This window comes from Orbicella franksi, chromosome 15, assembly GCF_964199315.1.
Source record: "Orbicella franksi chromosome 15, jaOrbFran1.1, whole genome shotgun sequence".
NCBI classification, from domain to species: domain Eukaryota; kingdom Metazoa; phylum Cnidaria; class Anthozoa; order Scleractinia; family Merulinidae; genus Orbicella; species Orbicella franksi.
In genome coordinates this window covers 4,546,430-4,568,531 of record NC_138159.1, presented here as the reverse complement: position 1 = coordinate 4,568,531, position 22,102 = coordinate 4,546,430, and the positions used below count along the sequence as shown (strand labels likewise).

Here is a 22,102-nt window from a genome sequence, read left to right as displayed (position 1 = left end):
TTAGGTGGTACATATGGGTAGTCCACTTAGCAGTCCATTTAAGTAGTCCATTTTGGTAGTCCATGGACTGGGGGTCAGCAAAATGCACCAACCCAATCATTTTAGAGAGTCTCCACACCTGAGCATGCATCCAAGTATGCAAAGTATGCAAAGTATGTGACACCTGATACAACTATTCTAGAATGACTTGAACTGGAAGGGAAGCTATTGACAACTCCTACTGCAGCCATTCAACTGCTCAGTTTATCTATTCTCTGCATTGACTTTCGAGGCATCAACATTTAAAGAAAAAGTCATAAAATGAGCAAACAAGTGTAGTCTTCAAGGTAAAAAATTGGAATAATTTCATAGGGCATTCTGGTTCATTCTGAGGCCTAAAATGGAGAATTCAGGTCTCCATCTGGCTAAAATACATTTTAGCAATACATTTTAGCATGCTGCTCTGAGCCAATCAAAAAGAAGTTAGTTACATTACCAGCCTATCAGAAGTGAATAACTTGAGGAGAAATTTTGCATCTCCAAGCAGCCATGTAATGTTCTGTTAATTTTAACATATGAACACCAATTTAATACCAAACCATTTAATTTCCGCAAGGAAAGTCGTGATTCATTATGTAACCATAGCAATGGTGATCTTTTGAAGATATTGTGAAGATATTATGTTTTCGTAAGAAAGCTCACCCGGTATTCCATTGGTGTTTATATGATAAATGCTGATTCAGTGCTGGCAGGAAGTATTCCAGATTGGATACAACTTTCTATCTTTGGATTCTTTTCCAAATGCCCTCTGAAATTATTATAATAGAAATAGAGTTTTTGTTATATACCACACATAAAAAAGAGAGTTTTGTTTCTCAAAATAATATAAAAACCAGAATATTAATGAGTTGGTTAATGCTTCAATATTAATTTTGTAAAACAAAGTAAAAAAATTGCGAAAAAAGGTAATAAACACAACTTTAATTTGCCCAGACAAAATTCCATCCTTTCAAGAGGCCAGTTAGTGCCCCTGACTAAAGCAGAACTTGAAACATTTATCTGGTTGATCTTATCATTAGTCTGGCCAATCCAAGGAATTTTGCAGAATATCATAGCCTACAACCATGTCAAGGATAAAAATTAAATCTGATTCAGTTGTGCGGTATATAATGAAGACAAAAATACCTTGTTCATATTACCAATTTTTCCTTCGATCTCAGTTTGCCACTCCATATAAACTTACTGTTACATCAAGTGAAGATAATGATTGACAATTTGCCAAGCAGTTGCGTAGATCAAAATCACATGCAAGGTTTCCACCATCTAGGTCTTGATTGTTCACTGTAAATTTCAGCGTTGTTAATGACTCACTTTTTGACAACCTGTCAAACAGACCTTGTAAGCAGTCTACATTCACTTCAATGCGTGGAAAATTGTTGACTGTCAGAGCTAGTGTTGTCAACGAAGTGTTAATCACTAGAGCTTTACCCAGACTGTCTAACCACTCTCCACTTGTGATACCATAGTCACAGATAGCAAGACAGAGCGTACTTAATGACGTGTTGTTTGCCAAGCCACCAGCCAGACCATCTGTCCACTGACCACTTATATCATCGCAGCAGAGATTGTAGTTGTTAAATTTAAGGGTGAGTGTAGTCAATGATTTGTTCCCTGCCAAACCACCACTCAACCAGTGTCCCCAGATTCCCGACATGTCACCGTAGTTGTTGATTACAAGATTTAGAGTACTAATTGAAGTGCTTTTGGCCAAACCAATATCCATACCGTCTGCCCAGTCTCCACTTATGTCACTGTAGTTGTTGATTGTAAGGCTGAGGGTAGTTAATGACATAGTTTGCCTCAAACATTCACCCAGACCCCTCCAAAATGTAGTCATATTGCGGCAGTTGATGGTAATGCTGAGAGTTGTTAGCGAGGTGTTTGTTGTCAAACTGTTGGCCAAACGTCCTTTAAATTCACTCATCTTACTGTGGTCATCAATAACAAGACTGAGCTCAGTTAATGATGGAAATTTTGCCAAAACATTACCAAGAGTGTAGCCCCATTTTCCACTCATGTCACTGAAGTTGTTGATTATCAGACTGAGTGTAGTCAGTGATGAGTTTTCTGCCAGACCATCACTCAAGCCACGTGCCCAGTCTTCACTTGCATCACTGAAGTTGTTGATTGCAAGAGTGAGGGTAGTCAGTGATGGGTTTTTGGCCAAAGAATCACTCACACCATGTGCCCAGTCTTCACCTGTGTCACTGTGGTTGTTGATGGTGAGGTTAAGTGTCCTTGTTTGCTTTTTCTTAACACCGTCAGACAGTGCTGTTAACTCTAAAGGAGCATTAACAGAGAGGCCATGGCTTTCACAAAAAGAATCCTGCAATGAACTGTTCTGGTAATCCATTGCAGAAGAATGAATTTGAGTATTTAGCAATCTTTGAAGGACAGTTCTCCTCTCTTCAGTCAGCTCGCACAAAATGTTGACAGTAACAGACGGTAGTGTCTTGTGTAGCTCGAGGCATTTTGCTAAGCACTCTGCAACATCATCTGCTAATTTCCCATAGACATTTAAAGTCATGCTGGAAAGAGATGACCCTCTTAAGACTTTGCCAAGGGCTTCTGCTCCGCCACAATCAAGCTCACCCCAAAGGTTTAAAGTTAAGGAGTGTTCTGATATAAAATTGTTGTCTAGCACAAGAGGGTGAAGATGATTTATCCGAGTGTCTGTTACTTGACTGATGGGGTTGGGATGAAAGTCATAAAACATCAATGACTTCTTTGCTGAAATTACATTCTGGACAACAGTTGTCCAGTTGTCGGGAAGCTCTCCATACACTTTCGCTTTCACATCATTTAAAGAACGATTTTGTAGAAAACCATCCTCTAGAGTTAAGGCACCATACTGGGTTAAGTCCCCAAAAACCACAAGACAAAAAGTCTTCAAGACAGTTACTGTTGCAAGCCCTTTGCTAACAGCAGAAGCTAATGAATCCTGCATCTTTCCCAAAATGAAAAGAGAGAGAGAGATCAGTGACTCGTTTGAAAGCACCTTGATTAAAGCTGTTATTGCAGTATCACTCATTAAACCATCAATCTTGAGGATAACTGATTCCAATGGGGTCTCTGCAGACAATCCTCTTTCAAGAGCACTAGCCCAAGCCTCGCCCCTCTCTTCTGTAAGTGTAAATGTTACAGTTGTTAAGGTCTTGCTTACAGCCAAACCCTTTCCAATGACATCCGCTACATTTGCAGGGATGCTGCAAAACACATTAAGAACAAACTGAGATAAAGTTGAGTTTTCAGAAAGCCCTTCATACAATGCCATTGCTAATGATGTCGTCATTTCATGACCAGAAATGACAAGTGTCGTAAGAAGCAAGCACGACACCAAGGAATCTTTGATGGTATCTACTTCATCATCTTCAAGTGAATCTGCATCACACACAACAAGCCCAGCTGGAAACTGCAATCGTGAGAAGGTTTTGCATGCCTTCAAAACTAAAACAAGGTTTTCAGGGTAGCATTCAAAACTGTTGACAATCTCTATATTCGGTGGAAATGGGATGTGGGAACAAAGAGTAACTGCCATTTGTTCTGGGTTTCCACTTTCATTGAAGCCCTCTGTAAAGAATGTTGCTTCTTTTTCTCTGCATTCAAGCCAGTCCCAGTCACTCTTGACCATCTCACCAATTTGTGTGAACAGAAACTTTGCTTCCTTGTCCAACACACCGATAACAAAGAGGAACACCTGGCGGTACTTGCTGACAATATCACCAAAATGCAAATTAAAATATTCAAAGATGTTAATTGGTTTGCTTAGTAACAGGTGGACTAGGTACAATGCAGCCAGGTACTCTTGAAATGTTTTGTGAAGATAATAATATTCATGTTCTGGCTTTATCCTCTTCAAACTGGCTTCCTTGAATACAAGACCCAGGAAGCGAGCTACCAGATCTTTATTTAGACTCTCAAATTTGGCCAGTTCTGCTTCACGAAAGCAATGACGATCTGTCAGCAGGCACTTCCATGCTAGCTCTCCCAAAGTGAGTATGCTCTCTTCAAATTGCTGTTCTAAAGCAATGTCATCATCTGGAGCTTTCAGTTTGTTTTTTGCACAATATCTCCTCAAAAGACAATGGATGATGATTTGATACAGCTTTGTTCGAGAAGATGGCAGTTTCTCTTCATAGTCCTCAAACACAACACAAAGAAGAAGTAGATTTAACGGATTGGTACAAAGCGCATGTAGTAAAGCATTTTCTTGAATTTGCTGAATAAGCTTCTCTGCATTCGATGCTTGCTCTGGACAGACATTCTCAAAATGCTTTCTGATGTACTCAAAAGCATCCTCTCCTGTAAAGCCCTCAATCTGCAACAGTACATCAAAGCTGAACTCTGCACGCACTGAAATTCCTCTCTCTTGACGGCAAGTGGCTAACACATAGCAAAATGGTAAAATTCTTCGGTTCAGAAGTTTATCCACATGATCTTTTGATTTTTCAGGAAGTTCATCCAAACCGTCCAAAATGATTAAAATCTTTCCCTGGTTATGAATATCCTTGATGTAATCCATAAACTTATCCTTGGCATTTTGATCCATGTCTTCAGGTAAAAGTTGCTCACTGATGGTTTCCATTAGATCTCCTTCAATGTCACGACATTTCAAGAGTAGCACAAATTCTAATCTACGTAATACATGCAAATTCTCCTCCGCAGGTTTTTCATTTGCCCAATCATAAGCAACTTTAAGACAAAACGTTGTTTTTCCAATCCCAGGACTTCCCTCTACTAGCGTCATGGTATCCTCACCTTTGTTAAAACTCTCAAATATGTCACACAAGTTCACAACATTATTTTCAAGCTGGAAGTCTGTTTTTCGTCGTGAAACAAACTTTAACCTTGTGTACACATCTTCAAGTGGTAACTGAATGCTATTGCACCAAGGAAGCGGCTTCAAAAGAGACCGTCGTTTGTATTCAGCTTTGAGAATTTTAACTTCCTTCTTGTGATCTGCAACATACATGAAATTAAGTGTCACTAAGTTAAAGGCAAAGTCTGTTCTTGGACCAAAGCAGCCCACAACACCAGAGGTTATTCTGGTTTCTACACCAGGCATTGCAATGACACAACTAAGCCATAGCACTGCTCTCTCTGGATGAGACAAACATTAGTCTATCACAGATTACTCCAGCTGTTTGTTACACACTGCTTTGACTGTTAACCACTAACCATAAATCGATTATGCTAATGGATGGGAAGAAACACTGTGGGAGCGAAGTCACATGCCACCTTCTGTTGACATTAAATGACATCAACAGAAGACAGGACTAATGGACTGGGAACAAACTTTAAAACAAAGAGAAAGAGAGAAAACAACCAACAGATCCTATCCCTAGAGGGTTTCACTCAGCAATGTACAGATCAGAGTGCGTGCAGAGTCCTCCCTATATTATAATTAGTAATATTGTGCAGATTGAATTGATTCTTTAAATTTGCAGTTGTGTTTGCATACTCAACAGGTTTTTCAACATTTTTTTTTTTTTTTTTAAGCTGAGTAATAGTGAACATTCTTATTGGTAGCTAGGTGTTATGGAAATGTGACGGGCTGTTTCCCTCAACATAGCATCCATTGCGGCTCGTGTTTTCTACATTTCTCGAGTGTTTTCAAATGCCCGTTGTGTTTTATCACAGTGTAATACACAGCTGAGGCTTCTTCAAAAAGGAAACCATGCCAATAAAAAACATCTCATCATCTCATCCCACTGGCGACTAGTTCTTAATATCTGGTTGTCAAGACCTGATTTTTGGTCGCATTGGCGACCAGTGAGTCGCAATTTCGACCCCTGATAGCTAGAACTTTTCTCAGATAAAAAGTGTCGTATTTTATTACCTTTAGATATAAAAATCTTGTGTTCATTCTTAAGCAAACCTCCTCTCTCATTTTAACTAATATATAGATTTAGCCAAGCCTAAAAAGCAGAACTCCTGATGACAATAAGTTAACCTGCCTTGAGCCTGTGATCCAATTGAAACCTGGGCAGCAGTCAACTTCAACAAAACACATGAACTTGATGAGTTCTAAACATGAACCCGCATTTTGGTCACATGATATTGTTCAGCAAATACCTTGTTTTGACAGGTGTCTTGAACTGAACATAGCATGGATGCCCAGTATCAAAGATGTAAACCTGCCCCTCACAACCTCTAAGAGAAAAGACCTGGGAAAACTGAATTACATGAAGGGGTGTATCCCCTGATGGACAATCAGATGACAACCAAAATGTTTTAGCTCTATGGGTTACCAAATTTTCTAAGCAGTGGGGCTCTGCTCACGTACCTTTGGTGTGCAGCAGCTCCACTAGATCAAGAACTGAGCATTTTGGACTGTTACCTTCATAACCATGTGTTGCTAATCTTCTTTTCTTTGGAGACAAACTACCACTATGGCATAAAGACCTTTTAGACTTTTTTGAAGCCAGTTTCTCTGCTGAACCTGCCATGAAAACATCAAAACACCTTAAGGTTGCATACCTTATTATTTTTGTAATTTCTTACCTAAAGAAACTTGTTTTTCAACAATAATTAGACATTAGACAACTATTGACTGATGGCGCTACAAATTAAAATATTAATTGACCAAGCATGAGGTCAAAATGGCTGCAGTTATGGCCAAGTTCTTTCATTTTCTTTTGATGTTGCTTCTCAATCGCTTCCCATCTATTGCAGCTTCAATTTGCTGATTAATTAAACTTGTTTCAACCTGTTCCTACATGTCTCATTAATTATGCAAATGCAAGTGTTGTTGGGCCAATCACGTAGTTAATGGCTCTGGATGGGGTTTAATTGATAGCAGAGAATTGGTCAAAAGTTTAAATGTTGGCTGAGAAATGCCCTGCTTTTCAATTGATAGCTGAGAGTCTGGCAAACCCATCCAGACTCTCAAATCAATAAACACTTAATATCTAGCCCCAAGGGAAACAAAACCAGGTCACTGTTTCCTGTGGGGCCAGTCATTATGTGTTTTGTTACATCTCCCGAGGCAACTCAAAAATAGAAAAAACTGCAAAAAAATTATTTGTTTGATGCCGCGTGGCACAAGAATTTGCCATGGTTTAAAGGTGCATGACCTGATCAAGTGTGAGTCAAAACTTTAAGTTGTCAGTTAAAGTTGTCATTACCCCTTTAAAGCGGCCACCCAAAATGTAATACACATAGTTTGGCTTTCTCTGGGAAAAGACAAACAACAGATAAGAGTCCGAAAAGAATTTGACGACTGATAAAAACATTCAAACACGGGTTTATTATGATTGTCTTGATGTGATTCTATGTTTACTATGCAATTAACCCAATCTAAGAAATATTCAAAGCACATAAACCCCTATTTATTGGCCAACCCCTATTTCCATGAGTGTGCCCCCTTAATAGAGGTTCTACTGCATCTAAATTTGTACTTCTTACCTTCATCAAGACTCCTGGAATTTGCAACTCCTTGATTGGACTGAAGGTTCCCTGGGGATGTACATCTGCCCTCTATCAAAGCAGAATCCCATTCATGAGCAGCGGTTCCTATCAAAAGTTGAAAATTAATATTTCTGCTGTGGTTTCAAGGTGCACGACTTGATCAAGTGCATGTCAAAAGTTTAAGTTGTGAGTTTTATTTGTACTAGGGAGTTAGTGAGTTTTGACCCATGACACATGTCCTCCAATCAGACCATATTTTTGAGTTGGGAAGTATAACAGGAAACTTCATCAAACCCATGAGCTGATCCTTGATCAAACTCACATGCAAGGACCCATCCAATGTTTCAACAAGATTTCAAAACACATACCCTGGACTAACCTGGCATGTTTTGATTGGTTTGTCAACTGATGAACTACTATTTAAATTTACATTACTCGTAATTTACACACCATGTGTAATAAAATGAAATCACTAACGATTCCCTAACTAGCAAAATTAATCAAACCATCAATTCAATTTTGTCAAAATCATAACTAATAGTTCTGTCCCCACATGTATTATACATGTCCTTTGTCTCTACCTCCTAAGAGGTGTATGAAATAATTCTATTACTAGGCATGTAACTTTTTGGGCAGTTACAGTTGACCCACTATAAAAGTAAAAGCAGCCACCCCATTGACACCTGGAGCTTTTTGGGAAAAGTGCATTTTTTAGACATTGTGTACTTCCAGAAAATATCCATACCCCCACTATGGAGGAAATTTTATGCACGACCCCCCATCTCTCCAGAATTTCCATTTTCTGACACAAAGATAACCTCAACAACCCTCCAGAATTTCCAAGAGTAAAAATATTATGATCACCCCCATGCTTTCTGGAAAAATTCATTGTGTCAAGAAAGTGTGTTCAAGTTAAAGTAAACTCCCCAAACACAAGGCCATCTGCGTTGCACTCACTGCTGTTTAATCTCAATTTATTGTAACACCTGAAGAAATGCACGAACAAAACATATAGCAATTTATTTAAACATCTTTACAAGTAAACATAGATAAAATGTTAACTCATCAAATTACCTTCCTATATGACTATGCCCCTGTTAAAATGTGCTGCAATTTTCATTGAACAGCCGATAAACTGGGTGTGGATGAAATTGACACCATACTTTCATTGTGAACACGATCACTAAAACACTTGTGAAGAAAGCCAATTTTTACTGCAGAATTACATACAAATGGACAGAAATAAACAAGAACTAGAAATTCTCAAGTCTCTGAAATCGTAACATCATTTCTCCCACTATAACGAAACAAATTTTCACAGAAGAAATTGCCTGCTGCTAGATTGCTTAAAAGAGCTTCAAAGACAGACATGCAAAACAAACTGGGCTAATCACCGGTGCTTTTCGATCCATAGTGACTTCATGTAGACTAATAACAAGTAGTGGCAGCCATGTCCATGAAAGAGCATGTTCTTTGCACTTGTTAGCTTCCAATTGAAAGTATTTTTTGAAGAAAGAACATTTATTTCAAATATAATGCGATTCAAATACAAGTATTCAAGCTATAACTATTTTTTCAATTGAAAGAACTACTTATTAGGTATAAGACAAGATTTCTGAACAGACACATTGATACTTGATTCTGTATTGAAATGAAGAACATCTGGAAAATAGATCGACTCTCCAACCCCCCCTACCCTCCAGAATTTCCAGTTCCCTCTGTGGTGGGGGTATGGTCGATATTTTCTGGAACCACATGTTTTTGACATGTTCTGCATGGATATGAGCTAAATTAACTCCAATCTACTCAAAAAGCCAAATTTTGAGATCTGGACACGAAAGTGACCTATGTCTTTAGCTTTTTCATTGTGTTTTTTAATTTTTTTTTATCTGTTTTTATCCATTTACCCAGGTTTTGCCAAGGCTGATTAGCAAAGTTTAATACCGCGTTTTCGCAATTCAGCACTGTCAAGGTCATCGTGAGTGTGATAAGTGAATAAAGATGGTGAATTTTAAGCTTGGTAATGAATGCGAAAAGTGACTGTTAATTTCACACAGTATGCAGGATACCTGTCACATATGAACTCAGTTAAATGACCTTGCTCTCCATGAGTTCTTGTAGCTCAGTAGATAGAGTGTCTGCTTGGTGTTCTAAAGGTCATGAGTTCAATTCCTGTCAGGAACTCAGAATTTTCCTTTGTCCCACACTGGTGTCATGTTGATCAGTTCGCTTTTCACATTTCATTACTAAGATTAAAATTCACCATCTTTATTCACTTACCACACTCACAATGACTTCGACAGTGCTGAATTCCTACAGTATGTAGGACGCATGTCACATATGAACTCAGTCAAATGGCCTTGCTCTCCATGAGTTCTTGTAGCTCAGTGGATAGAGCACCCGCCTGGTGTTTGGGTGGTCATGGGTTCGATTGCTGTTTAGGACTCAGAATTTTCCTTTGTCTCACGCTCGTGTCATGTTAATCAGTTCACTATTCGCATTTCATTATCGCCCTTAAAATTCACCATCTTTATTCACTTTTAATACCCATAGTTTGGCTTTCTCTTGGAAAAGACAATGGCAGATAAAAGAATTTGAGGACTGATAAAACATTCAAACTCATGTTCATTATGATTGTCTTCACATGATTCTACGTTCACTACGCAATTAACCCCATCAAAGTATTCAAAGTACACAAACCTCAATTTCCCTGAAGGTGCCCACATAATAGAGGTCCTACTGTATGAAAAGTTTTACTACTAGCATGTACCTTCATCAAGACTCCTGGAATTTGTGACTCCTTGATTAGCCTGAAGTTTCCCTTGGGATGTACAACTGCCTTGTACAGAAGAAGACTCCCCAGTAGCAGTTCCTATCAAAAGTTTAAAATCAATATTTTTTACAATACAAGCCAAAGGGACTGCAAAATTACATGCACATAAAGCATGTCTACTACATGCATATGACATGCAGCAACCAGGCACAGTGACCGTGCATGCAACACGCAAACACGTGTAACTGATTACACGCAATAGACTTGATATTGTGTAAAATTATGTGCAGTTGTTCAATTGGAAATCATATTTTTCACAAAAACAAATAGTCACCTAAAAATAATGTAAAACAAGTATTGCTAATGTGCCATGAAACAATATGCAGCAGTACAGTAGGGAGGTGGCTTGGCCTTCCTACCTCACTACCCCAAGCTGTGTAAACCTATAAAAGAGGTCACATATGTGCCGACAGGCTTGCGAGTGGACCACAACATAGCAGATACTGGGCAAGTCTTATCATGAATAACCATTTTCCGGCAGAAAATGACAGTTTTGGTAAACTCGGTCCAAAATCTAATATGATGGCAGAATATAGTCCTTGGTCACAGGAATGGTCACAGAACTGAAGACCTTTTTGGGTGAAAATACACCTGAAGCTGCAGGGTTTGGGCAGAGGATACAACATGAGTTTGTACCCTTTAAATTGCTAGCAAATGCAAAGACTACTAGTTCAAGCCCAAGCGGAAGTTAAGAGTCACTGACTGGAAATATTGAGAATGGCTGGCCAAGTTGGAAAAATCAAAAATCCTGAAACTTCACCTAAAGAACGCTTTTAGGGAGCCACTTTTGAAAATATTGTTCTGATTTTCTTAGAACTTAAAGTCTTCGAGAAATTCACAAAAAACGGAAATATAGCTTTTGGCTCATTAAATATGCAAAAAATATCTGGAAAATTGACAAAGTTCTCGGTATTCGCATTGAATTAATTTACAAAACTAGAACTCGGGGTAAACTTAGCATAAGAGCTTTACTTTTCTTCTCTCTAACAATAGGAAGTTTTAAATTTTTCAAGCATTTTGAAGGATTCCGTCGACCGTTGAAGAATTGCCTTCTAAAGCCCCTATGAAAACGGCAAAAATTGCATAGTTTTACGGGCTTAAAACACATCTTGGTATGTCCGATATGGAACTAAAACAAGTACTGTGCAAAAGAGTGTCGTTTCTACTATAATAATATGGAAAAAAATTTCTGGGCAATCGAGGTTCACACAGGAAAAATGCAAAAGTTCGCAACAATCTCTTCTCAAATTTGCATAATGCGGCATGTTCAAAGATCTCTATTGTTGAGCACTTTAGTCTGTTTTTGTTCCATTTGTGGGCCTTGCTTTGTGGGAAATATACAAAAAGAGAGTTGATCCATGTCGTTACTACAACATTGTTTCATTATTTCACACAAGGTACATAAAACTACAGACAAAGCCCAAAACATAAGTTCAAACACTCTACATGTATTACGTGACTGGCATCACGTAATATTTATTTTCAGTTAGCTCCAAGTGGAATTACTAGATTATTGAGGTTTAGACACTTGCTTATAATAGAGACATAGCAGGGTTTGCCTTTCCCGTTTATATACACTCGATTAGTCTGCAAATGTTCGAAAGCAGACAGTCTGGTCCTTTAAAGTATTTTTTAAACCATCGTGTGTCAATTTTGATCTTGATGGAAAACGGATTAATTAGAAGCACTAAATAAAACGAAGAGGCTTTATTAACGTGATCCAGCTAGACCAAGGAAGCAGGTTTTCTTGAAAAATAGAGTAAGACTGTTTGATGTCGATCCCGTGATCTGACCTCGGTTGGAATTCAGCCTAGTCCAAACATCGTGCTTCTGCCGTGCCATACTCAAATAAATTTGGCCCAGCAGTGGCATGACTAAAAGCTATGAAAGATTCAAATGTCGAATTTAATTCATTCGCGCAGAAGATCACAAGAAGTTTGCTTTGCTGAAGACCTTTTTAAATGTTAGAAAGCAACTGCAGCTGATGCAGCAGGATATGAATTCACAGGGACGGCGGAGTCTTTTTTTAAGTGAAAGAAAGGTGGGGGAAGGTGTGGGGCTTGAAAACGAGCGGTGCCGGCACAAGTTTGTAGAGGGGTCTAGGGGCATCCTCCCCTAAAAAAGCCTTTTAAAGTCTAGGGGCTCGGAAATGGTATTTTTGACATTCTCCATGGTGTAGTTCTTGAGAAAATCAACCTAGTGGATGAACTCAGTATAAAATGACAGGTACTTCTACTGCATTTACAGCAATATATTTTGAAGGTATTGTGAGCTCGATACATCTTTCGCAGCCCTCCATGATATATCACGGCCTTAGTACTGAATGACCTGCGCTTTTACACAAGCCTCCCCGTGTGTGGGAAGGAAATGCACGCTGCAGAAAGGTAAAAACTATGTAAACATGAAAAGCTTCCTACAGATTTGGTATGAGGTTGTAGCTTTGTGAATTCTTGGTAAATCTGTAGTCAACCAGACTTTTTTTGTTTTCTTTTCCTTCTTCTTTATTTCTTCATTTGTACCTCATACTAAAACAAAATAAACTGTCACCGTGGTAAAAGGTGGAGGGGGGACCTTAAGCCCCTTCCCTGGCTCTGCCGTGCCTGGTTCAGTTCGGCACGTGCATGGCAAGAGCATGCCATTCGAAGCCAAGTCGCGCTACTGCCATGCTGAACGCATTAGACCTGCCATGTTATAAGTAGTCGCGCCGACTTTAATCCAGCCTGCCGAACTGAGTGAGTGCATGGTTTCAAATGTCGTGCTACTGCCACGCTTGAGTCGAAGTTCGGTATTCGCATTGAGACAATTTACAAGACTAGAACACGGGATAAACTAAGCATATTGAAAACTTTATATTAAATTAAATTTTGAGGGGTTCCGTCAGCTGTCGAAGAATTCAAGCCCCTATGTAAACGGCAAAAATTGCGTACTTAAAAACTGCAATTTTTGCCATTTTCATAGGGGCTTTAGAAGGCAATTCTTCAACGGTCGACGGAATCCTTCAAAATGCTTGAAAAATTTAAAACTTCCTATTGTTAGATAGAAGAAAAGTAAAGCTCTTATGCTAAGTTTACCCTGAGTTCTAGTTTTGTAAATTGTTTCAATGCGAATACCGAGAACTTTGTCAATTTTCCAGATATTTTTTGCATATTTAATGAGGCAAAAAGCTATTTTTCCGTTTTTTGCGAATTTCTCAAAGACTTTAAATTCTAAGAAAATCGGAATAATATTTTCGAAAGTGGTTCCCTAAAAGCGTTCTTTAGGCAAAGTTTCAGGATTTTCTATTTTTCCAACTTGGCCAGCCATTCTCGATATTTACAGTCAGTGACTTTTAACAATGTTACTTAAAATCACATTTTCCCAATAAATAACTTCACAATCACAAGCTTACACGTACAAGACGCAGTAGAACTTACCTGGAGTGATGTTCCGCATCCTTTCTACAAGTAATTCACATTGTCTGTCCCAGCTGAACTTTTCCGCATACTTTTCAGAGAGAAGTTTGATCTCTTCAAGTCGTAACTCTCTGTCCTTTCTTTGAACAGTCCTGATCGCATTGGCCCAGTCTTGAGGATCTTCTGAATCTACCACCCATTGGGAGCCATATGGTACTGTCTTGAGAGCTTCTCCAAGTCCCGAGTTCCCACTTACAAGGACCGGCAGACTTGCAGACAAGGCTTCAAGTGCTTCTAAACCAAAGCCCTCAGTTCTTGATGGCATTGTAGCCAGATCAACCTCACAAAATAATCTGGCTAACTGCTCTCTGCTTTCATTAAAGCATCGAACAGTTAACTGATTGCGATTAATACCAAGGTCCAGTAACTGTTTGGCTACTTCACCTTCTTTTCCACTGGGTGCACCAACAAACATAAGGCGGTAGGGTAACTCCAAATGAGCAATTGCTTTTGCAATAATGTCATACCCTTTCAACTGGAAGTCTTCACTATTGCCCTGCCCTAACACTAAAACATCAAATGTTTCTCTTTCTTCAGTAGATTGCTTCACATGTGAAAATTCAGAGAAGATGCTTGGAGTGAGATTAACTACAGTTTGATCTTTTTGACAGTAACGAAGATAACGAGAGAAAGCCTCTTTCAGCTTCGGTCCAACTGCCACAACTTGATCAGCCATCTCACATAGTGTAACCTCTGCTTTATGATTTTTCTCACCTTCGGAAATGGCATCAGCATATGTCTTGTACTTCCCAAGTTCTTCAGGTGCCGTGTGAACAACCTGAATCCATTTACATTGGTGTTGGCGTTTAAAAATTTGTGCATATCGGCCAAGAAGTACTCCATGCCCTATGACATAGTCCATAACATGGTTTGCAGGTGCCACAGTTAACCAGTTAATTGGATCAAACCCAGGCAATTTCTCTGCTTCAATCAGCTGTACATTATGACTACTGGCATCTTTCTTGTCATCTGCACTACATTGGGGAAGATAAACACTCACTTTCAAATCATGATGTTTAGCTAACTGGATTGCTAGCTCTCTGCTGATGGCCGATGAGCCCCATTTTGACGACTGCCACTCGCTACTTAGCAGAGTCACCTGAAACTTTCCATTTAAGCCCAAGCCAGGAACTTCCTCTAGGCCTTCCTGTGATGTAGAGGCTAGATTGGAAAAAGAGGGTTCCTGAAAAAAAGAGGAAGAAACTGCTTTATTAAAGCACTACTAAACAAATGTACAGTACCGCTCAGAAGAAACCTAACAGGGAACGCTTGCCAAAATGTGTTGTTGCCATTCCTCACGTGTTCCCTTTCCCGTTCTCTATCTGTTATGTATCTGTTTCATATACCTTCCTTATCTGTTCTGTACCATTCTGTTCTGGTTCCGTTAGCATTTCATCAGAAAGCATTTTCGGAACCTGTTCAGAAGAATGAAGTTTCCAAAACTCATTTGCAAGAGCACTTCTAAGGAATTAGCATTTCATGAAATGGGTTAAAAATGTCGCCTTATGCGAGAATAAGACCAGTAAACTTACATTTTCGTGGTGAAAATGTGAGTCCAGTTACTCAAAAAATAGAGGAAGAAGATGGTATTGTAACTTCAAGGCCAGTTAGTGAGCCTTTTTCCAAAACGATACAAAGCGACTGGTAATGTTATTTTCACAGGCAAACGCTCAGTTAAGATTGAACATTATCCTCGCCGATTCTTCCACAAAGTTGGCGAACAACGCCGTAATAAAGGACAACCAAAAAATCAAGGTTTTGTTTTGTTTCTTTTCAAGCAGAAACCTTTCAATCCCAGTCTAACTCGACTTGTCCATCCATTTCCTTATTTGGATATAACTTGGGCTTGTTGACAATAACAAAATGGCTGCAATGAACATGAAATGGACAAGATGCAGTGAGGATGCTTGCTTAATATGTGTAAAGAGAAATGAAAGTAGACATTGGCTGATTTGTAATTTTCTTAAGATCGCCGGGCCAGACAAAAATTGGACGAACATGTATTTAAGTTGCATTGTTTCCAAACCCCTGGTAAGCACTCTGATACTGTAACTTACTAGCTTACGTTCTGAAGAACGTGTTCTCTTATACAGTACTGGCCAAAGGGACTGCAGCATTACACGCACTTTACACGCGTGTACTACACGCACATTACACGCAGTGTCCACCCACCTTACACGCAAATGCACGAAAATGCATGTAATTGCACGCGCATAATTTCACTCAGTAGACGTGATTTTGTGTGTAAAATTACATGCAGTCGTTCAACTGGAACTCAGTAAGTGCGTGTATGAGAACAAAATATTAAAAGGGCGTGTAGTGAAAACAAAACATTTACCTTGTAACATTTACCGTACTGGACTGCACTGCGATACAGTTTAGTCTTTTGCCTTCTTACTTCTGGTCATGAAACGTTTCCGATAGAATAGACCAGTTTCCTTTACCCGGCTTACCGCTTTACAGTAAAAGTATTTTTTGCGTTGTACGTGCAGTTTCAACAAGTGGCGCCAGCGACTGACAGGTATGCTAGGATTCACTGAGATAACAGAACATAAAAACATAATTTCGCTTTCAATTTTAAATTACAGCAATCAGTGTACTTTAAAACAATTCAAAGAATCATTAAAAATATTTCGTACTCCGAAGCATTCAGAGTTTACCGGTGTTCAAAAGCTTGTCCCGTTGTGTTTTTTCTTTTCGTGAGAAACAACAAGGGCGCCAACGACTGACGAACTGAGGCTTGACGGACACGAAATAATGAAAACGAAACATTTACCGTGTAACATTTACCGTGTTGGACTCTACTGCGATACAGTTTAGTCTTTCGCCTTCTTACTTCTGGTCATCAAACGTTTCCGATAGAATAGACCAGTTTCCTTAAACCGGCTTACCGCTTTATAGTAAAAGTATTTTTTGTGTTGTACGTGTAGTTTCAACAAGCGGCGCCAGCGACTGACAGGCATGCTAGGATTCACTGAGATAACAGAACATGAACACATAATTTCACTTTCAATTTTAAATCACAGCAATCAGTGTACTTTGAAACAATTCGAAGATTCATTAAAAATATTTCGTTCTCCGAAGCGTTCAGAGTTTACCGGTGTTCAAAAGCTTTTCCCGTCATGTTTTTTCTTTTCATGAGAAACAACAAGGGTGCCGGCGACTGACCAAGTGAGGCTTGACGGACACAAAATAACAGCAAAACACATTATTTCGCTTGAGATTTTCAATGAATTTTTAAACATCAGTTATCTTCTTTAAGTTTAAAAAGCCTTTGAAGATTCGTCATTAATATTATGTACTCAGAAGCGAATGTTGTCTATGTGAAAGCATATTGTTTTGATCTGATTGAAATGAAATTTGATCTGTTTCTTGAACATCGTTGCCTAGCACGTGATCAAAATCTTCCCAAATCTACGATCTATCAATGTGACTCAACCCAGGGATGAAAACCTGATGAATCGAAAATTAACAAACGCTTAGATTTTGTTAAAAATGTTTCGATTCTTTGCCATTTAAGCAGAAATGTGGCCAATAAGCAGATTAAGAGAGAGCCCGCGAGTTTCTGTTTGAATCCCAATTTCACTGTCATCGAAGGAAGCACGTGGTAAACGAAAACTCATAGATCTTTAAGAATTAAGTTTAGATGTCAAGCAGAAGTGCGGACTGCTACAGACTAAAAATGGTTTTTGTTTGATAGGTGCTCGAGCTAGTCCACTAATTTAGCAATGCTTGTCGGCTTTTAAATTTACTTTTTGTTGTGAACATTGAGAGTCGCGGGTTTCGAATACAAGTTAGTAGTGGCTTTTTGTTATGCAAAATACACGCAACAGCGTGTATGAATAACAAAGGTTTCATCCTCCAATTAACATACACACATTTGTGTAAAATTACATGCAAACACATGTAACTAACAGATCAGTAAATTTAACACGCGTGTAATTACACGCACTGTCCGTGCACCGCCCACACACTGTCCATGAATACTACACGCAAACTACACACATTTTACGCACGTGTAGGTGCTGCAATCCCTTTGACCAGTACTGTAGTTTGTGTTCTAGAGAACACTTTTTTCCATTATGGCGATCCGTTACTGTTCCGTATCTGTTTCATTTCTGTTTGGTATCTGTTCTGTACCCGTTCCATTCATGTTCTCGCATCTGTTCAGTATCGGCTCTATACCCAATCGCAAACGCTTTCCCTGTTAGGTTAATTGTGAGCGGTACTGTAAATGTATATTCAGAACTACTCAGGGCTCAAAAAAAAGTGCCGTCCAGTCACTGGGATAAGTAGATTTTCCTACTGAGGCAAGTAACTTTTCATTCTGCCACACCAAACAAGTGTAATGCAAGTGTAACATTTGATCAAGTAGACGGGATATATTTTTTCTTTCGCTAATTCTACAAATAAAATTTGATCTGGCTCGATCTAGCCTGATTCGACCCTTATTGACAATTAATTTTTGTGTATAGGCTATTCTCAGGCTAAAAATGAAAATTAATATTAAGTAAACAGAATGCAAGTGTTACACTTCCAGTAGCATTACAAATGCAGTTCGATCTGGCCTGATGCCCTGACCTGACCCATGGTATTTACACAGGGAGATATTGATTGACTTAACAATTAATTTAACTTTTGTCAGTTATAACTGTTTGCTTATTCACAGAAATGCGCTTTAGAGGTTAGTTTGTAAGGATTGATTTGTAAGGATTGTTTAAAGGCTCAAAAGATGATCACATTCGTGACTGGATGCCAAAATTTCCAACAGGTTGATAATTATTGTGAACCACAAAAACTGCTAGGGATCCTTTTTGGCCAGATATGTGGGTCTCAGGACCCAGACTGAAAAATCCTAGTGCCTTACACAGGAATGTACCAAACTCACTTCATACCCTGGTGTCCATGTGACTTTAGTAACGTGGACACAATGCAAAGATCTGAGCTTCCAGCAAACGCTGTTTTAATGACTTTCTGACTGCTTCATCAAAGTCCTGCACTTAATATTCTAACCTCAATAGTTCTCCATCCTTCAGACTTTGTACTTAAAAGACTTGACCATGCTTTGTTGTAATAAGTGACGAGAGCACCAAAGAAGAAGGAGAAACAAGAGCTTCCTCTTCACTTCTTTACCTTCTTGTCACTTCTTTGTGCGCTTTGCGACAAAACAAAGCACAATCAAGCCTTTTTATTTGTTAAATAATGTATTGGTTATCTTTTCAAGCCTAGACATCACAGGAAGCCTTTAGTCTTTGAGCACGGATATTATTGATATCACTGATGGCCACAGAAACACACCTAAAGCAGTACCATTTTTGCCGTAAGCAATGTGTGCATGTACAAGAAGGTACCAGTATTCTTAAAGTGCACCTAACCCCAAAAATGTTTTTTCGCTAAAACAAATCCACACTTTATTTAAAGCATTCAGGCGAAAAAAAAAATTGAATTTGGTTGAATCCTTGATTTTCTATGCCCTTTCAAAGTCGCGCTTGAAGTGTTGCGCAACCGCATTTTAGGGCGTCTGGGGCGGCAGTTGCTGATGACGTCTACCCAGAAACCAAACACAACGGCGCCTCAGTCAGCTCTCTGTATTTGCTCAAGAAAATGGACGACAAAACTAATTGTTCCTATGTATTTTGGGACTTAAACATCCACATTTTGTTTCAGAATCATTTCTTTTTCGTCACTGAAGTCAGAGTTAAGTTTCAATTTGGAAGACTCTGAAATAAACTTCAATCAAGCACATTCGATAACTGTGAACACACTGCTTAGAGCTTCGAGAAAAATTTACAATGATTATTTCACGCGACGAAGGGGAACGCTTCTTTGCGAACGAGCTGCTTGTATATTAGGAATGGAAAACTAGATATGAAGTGGAGGAGCAGGCAAACGAAAAGCATGAAAGAAAACTCAAGGACTGCTTTGAATGGTAATTTCGTCACCTAAACACAAGATTCCCACGCATGTTTCTAGCTCATTTACATTTGTCCTGAGCGAGAATGTATTTTGTCAAGGTATGATTGTTCTATTAAATCCAGTTTGTGTTTTACTTTCTGTTGAATGCTTCATGTTTATAAGAGCGACGTACGTGTTGCAGTTTTCGAGACTTATGAACTCCAAAACACTGGCTTTGATTGATTGAAAATCGTACTATTTGGATCTGTATTTTAGAAGCTGCGGGAAGTAAGGCAGAAGGAAACATTTCATACAATTACCAATTTCACATTGTCACACGTTTCAAGTCATAACCCCAAATCACCAATGTAAATTGCTCTCAAAGTTTGCAGTGAAATTCGTCAAATGAGCGAAAAAGATGTGTTCCCTAAGCCGTCCTCAGATAATGTTCTGCGCTCATATTTTCGAAACTATTGCACAGAATCTTTGTCGCACTGCTGATTTCCAAACCTTCAAAAAACTCTGTTAACACCCAAGTCGCTAGTGGAGGGAAGGTGCCCACCAAGCCTGGGGGCTGCAACCGCAGTCACATCCCCAAGGCGCTACAACACCCGACTGGCCTGCCCAACCCACAACCAAGCCACGAGCCCCCCGCGCCAAGCCCCCTACAGGCACCCGTCACACTCAATCCAGATGGCATTGGTGGAAAAAAAAAATGCTGAAAAGAAGAGGGGGATAGGGAGGGAACGCCGCGAACCACTAAACTATAATTCAATCCACAACGCCACTCTAACAGAGCAATGAACACACTGCGAGCATATGGGAAGACAACACACGTACTAACCAAAAATACCACTGGACAATGTCAGCCCTAGGGCTCTCACGACCATATGACTGTTGCAAACGCTACAGAACGCACCAAACACTAAACAAACACTAACAGATGGCCAAGGCACTAACAAACGCCAACAAAAACGCTACTGACCAGACTCGCTCCTGGTCATAAACTATGTAAAATTTCATTGAACTATATCAAATGCTACAGAACGCACCAAACGCTAACCAAACGCTCACAGACGGCCAAGACACTAACAACCGCCTATAAAAAACGCTACTGACCAGACTAGCTCCTAGTCGTTAACTATGTTAAATTCCATTTAACTATATCAAATCTAACAATTTTGTTACCATGTGTAACGTCTGCAGCGACTGGCAAATTCCATAACGAGACGAAACAAAACGAGCCCTAGGCACGTCGCGACAAACTAGTGGGTGGGACTACTTTACAGGTCATCTTCAAGGGTAGACAAGTAAACCACAGAAAACCAAAGTTGACGGTTATCGGCAATTTATTGCATCAACATAAACGATCGTAAACTGAAATAACAATATGTAACGAATTTCTATCAATTTAGCGGAAAAGTTGTGTAACAAATAGTCAAAACTTGCACAAGACAAACTAACGATTTGGAATCGATAACATAACGACATTGAATAACAATACATCAAAAATAACCAGCGTAAATACTACGCTAAGATACTAAATAAGATTCGATCACAGAAGTACACAACAAAAGGAACCAATTAACAGCCCAATGCTTTCGAGCCTAAAAGGTGGGCGTTCACTCTAGTAACGTTCAGAACACTTTCTAATTTAGACGATTATAAATCAATTAACATTGTACAAATCTTTCTTTGTATTCCTTCACCCATAGCTATAAAAAACGTAACCTAATCAAAATGACAAAGGTACTCACATATCAATTCCGCTTGAGCCAAGGGTTAGGAAATCAAAAAACATCAAGAGTTCAAGGTTGACAAGACCACGCAAGATGGAAAGAAAAACTACTTTAAAGGGACGCTAACTCAGCTTTTATATGCGTGTGGTGACGCTTAAAGGTCCGATTACAAAATCAATAAAAAAGAAGTAAACATTGTAACTACGTTCGTAACTAAGATAAAGAGACAATTGAAAGGCCGCGTGCAAGAACGTCCCCTAGATTTTTCGGCCATTTTTGAAAGTGCGTAAAACTAGCTGAATTTTGGCATGTGGGCTTCGTTTCACCTGAGAAATATTGCTCTGAAGTTTTTTTCGCTGGGTTGCTTTTCGTTCTCGAGAAATAAAAGAAAAAGGCCCACAGGTTGGAAAAACCGAGTGGTTTATTGCATACGCAATATCTTGAGAACGAAGCGAACTTTAGCGCGAAAACTACGGGACATTGCTTAACATACCTGAACGAAACTGCATGCAAAATTTGGAGCGTTTTCGACAAAGTTCACCTTTGATTAAAATACCTGACGCCCTTTTCCCGCCGAGTCCTTCAAATAAACGAAGCCGGGCCTTTGTTATGATAAACAGAGCCGATCCTTTGTTATAATAGCCAAGCCAAGCCTTTGCTATAAGTCGAAGTCTCGCCTCGGTTTATTATAACAAAGGATCAGCCCGTGCGACCGCAAGGACTTTGATTTTACT

The 22,102-nt window shown here is 39.2% G+C and overlaps 1 protein-coding gene and 1 long non-coding RNA gene across 2 annotated transcripts in view; both read right to left on the bottom strand.

Moving 5' to 3' along the window:
* Positions 1-1,195: 1,195 nt before the first annotated feature.
* LOC145470355 (uncharacterized) lies at positions 1,196-15,140 on the bottom strand. Its single transcript, XM_081454192.1, has 6 exons — positions 15,081-15,140; positions 13,696-14,917; positions 10,220-10,321; positions 7,447-7,554; positions 6,326-6,481; positions 1,196-4,998 (listed from the first exon to the last, which is right to left on the bottom strand). The coding sequence occupies exons 1-6, from the start codon at positions 15,138-15,140 to the stop codon at positions 1,196-1,198; spliced, it is 5,451 nt and encodes a 1,816-aa protein (XP_081310318.1).
* Positions 15,141-18,944: 3,804 nt separating this feature from the next.
* The window catches only part of LOC145469838 (uncharacterized), a 10,852-nt gene continuing 7,694 nt past the window's right edge, over positions 18,945-22,102 (bottom strand). The window contains exon 3 of the long non-coding RNA XR_014042382.1: positions 18,945-19,032. This is a non-coding gene — a long non-coding RNA (uncharacterized LOC145469838). The remainder of the gene's footprint in view (positions 19,033-22,102) is intronic.